The 6656-nt window shown below is 41.6% G+C and overlaps 1 protein-coding gene across 1 annotated transcript; it reads left to right on the top strand.

Moving 5' to 3' along the window:
* The first annotated feature begins 1759 nt into the window (after positions 1-1759).
* On the top strand, positions 1760-6335 carry tubb5 (tubulin, beta 5). The gene is made up of 5 exons (XM_028581006.1): positions 1760-1869; positions 4435-4543; positions 4769-4879; positions 4982-5226; positions 5343-6335. Exons 1-5 carry the CDS (start codon positions 1813-1815, stop codon positions 6153-6155), a joined length of 1335 nt encoding a protein of 444 aa, XP_028436807.1. The 5' UTR covers positions 1760-1812; the 3' UTR covers positions 6156-6335.
* The last annotated feature ends 321 nt before the right edge of the window (positions 6336-6656 follow it).

The raw sequence follows: 6656 nt of genomic DNA, 5'->3' as shown, positions 1-6656 counted from the left end.
AAACATTAAAAACACTTCTCAATATAATGTAGTCCAGTACAACATCACCTTAAACTATAACCTCAGTAATAAACAATTGGATTTCACATCCCAACAATGTCAGGAATGTTAGACCTTCCTCCACAACAAACACATAACATTATAAACTTTGTAGAGGTAGAATTTATGCAATGTTGCATTAAATTACAGGTGTACCTATTAAGTAGCCACTGAGTGTATACAGTAACTATTACAATCTTGTTTAAGCTGTTCGAGATAATTTGAAACTGTTGATTTCCATTGACCTTGGTCTTTTTGCATTGCCTAAGGAATTAGTTGCCAGCTGTCTAAGCAAAATCTGTAACCGGGCCTGACATTCTTACATAATATTCTACAGCTTATTTGTGCACTGAATGTCTGATTTAGAGGGTACAGTGTTTAGCAGACAGAGAACACACCACAAAACACATGATTACAAGTCTAAAAAACACATTATAGATTTATGTTGTGACTTTAAAAGTAGTTGCCCATACAGTACATTAACTATCCATGATGTCATTTTAACCTTCACCATTAATGTTCATCAAGAAAAAAAATAAAATAAACATATAGTCAACTCATCACTAATGTATCTCAACAGTTGCTCTTCTACATGATTGATGGCTGTACTGGAACAATGAAGTAGGTATAATAAAGTAGCTGCTGCACACCAACATGTGTTATATATTTAGATATCACAGTAATGTGCACAATTGCAATGGAGTCTTAATTTACAATTAGACTCAGTGGTACAACTATGATCGCTTCTATTAGTAACATAAATTTAGTTGAGTAAAATATACATTAAGTTGAAGTAATTTTAACAAAAAATAATATCAAGCATTTTAAACTAGACTATTTCATATAAAATAAGATCATCCAGCAGCAGAGATTAGCTCATACTGTAATCCACTGTTAAAACTCTAATCTGATTATATCATAGACATGGAGGGTTTTGGATTTGCTCCTGTTGGATGGGATCTGGCCTCCGGGCCTGGCTCACCTATCCTATCCACTCTGACCAGACGTCAAGCATTGAGCCCAGATTCTTTGCCACAGGTGTGAGGGTTCCTGGAGCAAAGATGTTTTCCTTCTTTTTGTCCAGGTCTTTGAGTCGTTTTCAGTGCTTAGCCTACATGAAGGCTAAGGTCTTAAAAGAAAAAATGCACCAGATCCCGGTTCAACATGACTCCTGGCCTACTGAGCTTAAAACTCTGATTTGACAGTTTGACAGACAAAAGAATTAATTAATTATCAAGACCATGTAATAGCTATGATAAAAAAAACAACAACAGAACAGTACTAATGGAGTCTTGTGGTGAGACAAAGGACTTGAGCTGGCTGACCCCATCTTGTCCCTGGCTTGAAACTGAAATGTCTGCCATCTGTCTACTCTGCAGGGAGTGTTACAGTCAAAAGAGTATTTTCAAACTGCTGACTGGTTGTTCGCCTCTGAAAAAGCAAGAAACAAGAAAAGTGCTATACATGTCACTGGGTGTTTCTGGACACTAGCTGGTAAAATCTAAATCTGGTCAATCTCTGTTATTTTATTTCCACACCCTGATCTGCCGAAGCGCCCCTCCTTACTCCGGCTGTGGGTCAGGCTTCTCAGCCAATCCCCGTTCGCAGCAGCTGGGTCTGGGGCTAGCCACGCCCACTCCCCGGCCCCAGCCTCGTTCTGGAAACGCTCCAACGATATAAATCCATTGTCCGGCACTTTCACTTTAGTCTAGGGTCGGCTCCTCGCCCGCGAGTAACGCGTCTGCTCGTCGCTGTAAAACGTTAGCAACCACTATGAGGGAAATCGTGCACATCCAAGCTGGCCAGTGCGGCAACCAGATTGGTGCCAAGGTAAGAAAATTATTGAGAAATATAGTTATTGTGATTGATTTATTCCTTTACAAAGTAAGTTTCCTCTTACTAATGAAAACGCCACAGGCTCATTATGCAGGACATATCCTACTCATTAAGTCTTTATGTAGGCTATGGCTGATTGTTTGATTATGTATGAAGACAAAGGACTCCTTTTGTCTCATTATGCACAAATCAATAAAAACATTTCTTCTATATGTAGGCCTACATATTATACTTTTGTGTATTTAAACACATCATAAATCATTAATTATTTCTCTTAAATGTTGATCAACAACTGTTGATATTAATCTGATCTGTCTGCATCTTGTGCACTGCGGTACCCTAACTAGGTGGGTGTGGAGCAGCGGACCGTGCTTACTCGCATTGAAATAACGGTATAACGGGGCTCTTGTGTCTCGACGGGCGTGTCTGCGTCTCAACAGTTGAGGATTCAATTGACCTCAAGATATTGTCTTGGGGGGGGAAAAGAAGACGGGGAAAAAAAGCAGTCCATTCTTCACTTGTCAGAGCTCCTCAGTCAGTGTAGCCTACTCTGCACTGGTTTCTTTGTCTTGCACAGGCAGATATGGCTGTTTTTTTCAGACAATGAGTGGGAGCTGGGATGGGAGGCATGGTTAATTTTTCCCTCAAATGACTAATGGATCAATAGCCCATATTGATTAGATTTGATTCCTGCGGGCTGTAGATGCATACTGATATTTCAGCTAGTGAGAAAGATGGGGGGCCATGGAAAGGGTGTGGCATGGATAATTGGTGAAGAAAGAATTGCTCCTTTTAAAAAAGACTGATAAAGGGCATTTTCTGAAAGACCTAATCATTGCTTTTAGAAATGAAATACTCTCACTCTTGCATATCATTGTAATGCATTTGACACTGTAGTCTACTTAATGGGGCTCTGCAGTCTGCCTCACAATACATCACCCACACAGTCCTACAGTAACAATTGCAGTCTGCTACAGTATGTCTTCTTGGCACCACCGTCTTATTTTGTTTTACAACTGATCATTTGCTACAGACAGTATATGTTTAAGTGGGATCTCTCAAACACACACAGGAATCTTGCACTGGTATTCAAATATACTTCGTAGACCACATTAACAATGGCCCATATATTACAGGATACATCATTATCATAGTGGTGTTCTGCTGACAGAGATTTTAATGTCCAGTAAAGCAGGGCCCATCTTTGTAATCAATAGTCTTTCCTCTCCTAACCAAATTAGGGGTAGGGTGGGGGAGGAATGGACAAAACAGCTGATGCACAGTGGGTGAAGTCATTGGGTTCTCAATTGACATGATATGCAATTGCTGGCAATACCTTGGAATAGCTATAGAACTATATAAAATAAAGATAACATATTACCATTTTATACAGTATACTTGTATTACATTTTTATAGCAGTTGAGATAATAATGTGTACATATAGGCTTGTGCAATTGGAGTTGATGCAGTACATTTATATCCATCTCCCCTTTTAAAGCATGGAGTTTCATTTGTGTCTTTGCCCAATATGGTGTTAAAATAACCACTGGCAGTGAGTATCACCATTTGTTTCCATTCCCCCAGGACTCATTGACTCAGATGTCCAGTGGATATGATTGACAGAATTGCTGAAGAGCTACATTGTACTGAATTAGGTCAGGGTGTGGCATTGCTTTCCTGCTTATTGTCCTCATTCTTTCACTTTGATTTTTTCAGTCTTTACTTATAGCCATCTACCGTGTCACTGTCAAATATTTCTTTTGGTCGTTCTTTTTCAGCTCTTTTTTCTCTTTATCCTGCTGTTATCTGCCTCATATTAAGGTCACTTGGTCATTTTTGTTTCATATGGTCTTATTTAAATGTCATGATACTTAGACCACAGCTGACTGCCAATCTGTTAAATACTGAGCAGCAATACAGCCCGCTTATCCAGATTACTCTAAATCCTCCTATTGCTGCTGTTAGCAGAAAATCACAGGCTATATTACAAAAAAGCCTTAGTTGGAAGATATCACAAAAAATATGTGCACGCAAATGGCTGCCTGCATATGCAACAGTCACTCTTATGGGATGTAATGCATAGCATACTGTGAGTGTATAAAGGGAACAAGATATGAATACAGATCTGAAGACAATCTCTGTGTGTCTTCACTGTAGTGTGACCAGGGGCGTAGCACAAAATTCTGGGCCCTGTAGAAAGGCACTCTCTATGGCCCCCTTCCCACATCCACAGCTATTCATTCTAACATCTTTTTGGGCCCTCCTGACATGACGGCCCTGGGTACTCAGTCCCCTTTTGCATTTTACATAACAGAATTGCATTCTGCTAGTTCATCAGTCGATGACGAAATATTAACAGATGCATTGTAATGAATGGGTTAATATATGGCTTGGTGAAAGGGAAAATCTAGTCATTTTCATCAGAATCCAAAAATGCAAACCCACTGCTGTTTTACTCGTTTAAAGTCCCCAGTCCCATAAACCACATTGCTAATGGAAACATGTGTACTTTCTTTGCAAGTAACTGTCATGCGATCCCTTCCATTTTGTGTCTGCAGTTCTGGGAAGTCATCAGCGATGAGCACGGCATCGATCCCACAGGGACTTACCATGGAGACAGTGACCTGCAGCTGGACAGGATCAGTGTCTATTACAATGAGGCTACAGGTCAGTTACCTTCCTAACATCTTTTTTGTATATAAATGAAGGGTATATCATATGAACTCATGTTCAGCTTTGCCATTTTATTCTGAAGTACAACTTAAGACATGTAATTACCATCTCATGTCTTTCTCACATCATATATCCTGTGTAACATCCAAGACTGTGGTTTTACTGCGTTATTGAATTGGTATGTTTTCTCTCTCCCTGTCTTTTCTCTTTCTTGCGAAGGAGGTAAATATGTGCCTCGAGCCATTCTGGTGGACTTGGAGCCTGGCACCATGGACTCTGTGAGGTCTGGACCCTTTGGGCAGATCTTCAGACCTGACAATTTTGTGTTCGGTGGGTGGAATAAAGCCATAGTCTCATGACACTGAATGACTAAAGCCTTTTATGAGCAGGGGGAAAGAATGGCTCACCTGTGTGTCATTCCTTCCCCACCAGGTCAGAGTGGTGCTGGAAACAACTGGGCCAAGGGTCACTACACAGAAGGAGCTGAGTTGGTGGACTCAGTCCTGGATGTGGTCCGCAAAGAGTCAGAGAGCTGTGACTGCCTGCAGGGCTTCCAGCTCACCCACTCTCTTGGTGGCGGAACTGGATCCGGTATGGGAACCCTGCTCATCAGCAAGATCCGTGAGGAGTACCCCGACCGTATCATGAACACTTTCAGCGTGGTGCCCTCCCCCAAGGTAACTTACCCTTGTAAAAGAGCATACACATTTTTTGTTTTAATTTTAGGTTCTCTTAGGGTTTCTCTTCTAAGATCATGAGAGTGAAGAAAATTCTGTGTGTTTTCTGTACTCAGGTGTCAGACACAGTGGTTGAGCCTTACAATGCAACCCTCTCAGTCCACCAGCTTGTAGAGAACACAGACGAAACCTACTGTATTGACAATGAGGCCCTGTATGACATCTGCTTCCGCACTCTCAAATTGACCACACCCACCTACGGAGACCTTAACCACCTTGTGTCCGCCACCATGAGTGGGGTCACCACCTGCCTGCGCTTTCCTGGTCAGCTCAATGCTGATCTACGCAAACTGGCTGTCAACATGGTGCCTTTCCCCCGTTTGCACTTCTTCATGCCTGGCTTCGCCCCACTGACCAGCAGAGGCAGCCAGCAGTACAGAGCCCTCACAGTCCCCGAGCTCACCCAGCAAGTGTTTGATGCCAAGAATATGATGGCTGCATGCGACCCACGTCACGGCCGCTATCTGACCGTCGCCGCCGTGTTCCGTGGGCGCATGTCCATGAAGGAAGTTGACGAGCAGATGCTCAACGTCCAGAACAAGAACAGCAGTTACTTTGTCGAATGGATCCCCAACAATGTGAAGACCGCCGTCTGCGACATTCCACCCCGTGGCCTTAAGATGGCTGTCACTTTCATTGGCAACAGCACAGCCATCCAGGAGCTGTTCAAGCGCATCTCAGAGCAGTTCACAGCCATGTTCCGCCGTAAGGCCTTCTTGCATTGGTACACAGGTGAAGGTATGGATGAGATGGAGTTCACTGAAGCAGAGAGCAACATGAATGATCTGGTGTCTGAGTACCAGCAGTACCAGGATGCCACTGCTGAAGAAGAGGGTGAATTTGAGGAGGAGGCTGAAGATGATGCTTAAAGATAAAGATGTGAAGGTCAAGACATCAATGCCAAAACGAAAAATAATCAGAAAAGAACAACCACAAAGGTAACCAAGGAAAAAGCTTAGTGTCTGAAGCATTGATATAATTAAATTTTAGCATACATTAGATATCTCTTGTTAGTTACTGCAAATAAAATTGAAAATAAAATTGATATTTGAAAACTTGTGTGCCTTTAATTATTGTTATGATATAAATTATTTGTCTGATAAAACACAACTCAGCCATCAAATTTCAATCACATTTCAAAACAGTGTATAAGTATAAAGGATTGGATCATATCAAGGGGGATTTCTAGAGACGGATGAATGTTAATTCTGTTGAGGTCAGCAGTTTCTGTAGTAGAGGATACTAATGCATTCATGTGCTCTTTCCTGCAGTGAATGATGCGATGAAAAATAGCTGCATCATTCAATTTTGTTATGTATTGATTTAAGTAGGTTTAATGTCTTTTCCATGAGCCTTAAGCTATGAAACAG

The sequence above is a fragment of the Perca flavescens genome, chromosome 6 (assembly GCF_004354835.1).
Source record: "Perca flavescens isolate YP-PL-M2 chromosome 6, PFLA_1.0, whole genome shotgun sequence".
Classification (NCBI taxonomy): Eukaryota; Metazoa; Chordata; class Actinopteri; order Perciformes; family Percidae; genus Perca; species Perca flavescens.
This window is presented reverse-complemented; position numbering and strand designations above follow the sequence as displayed.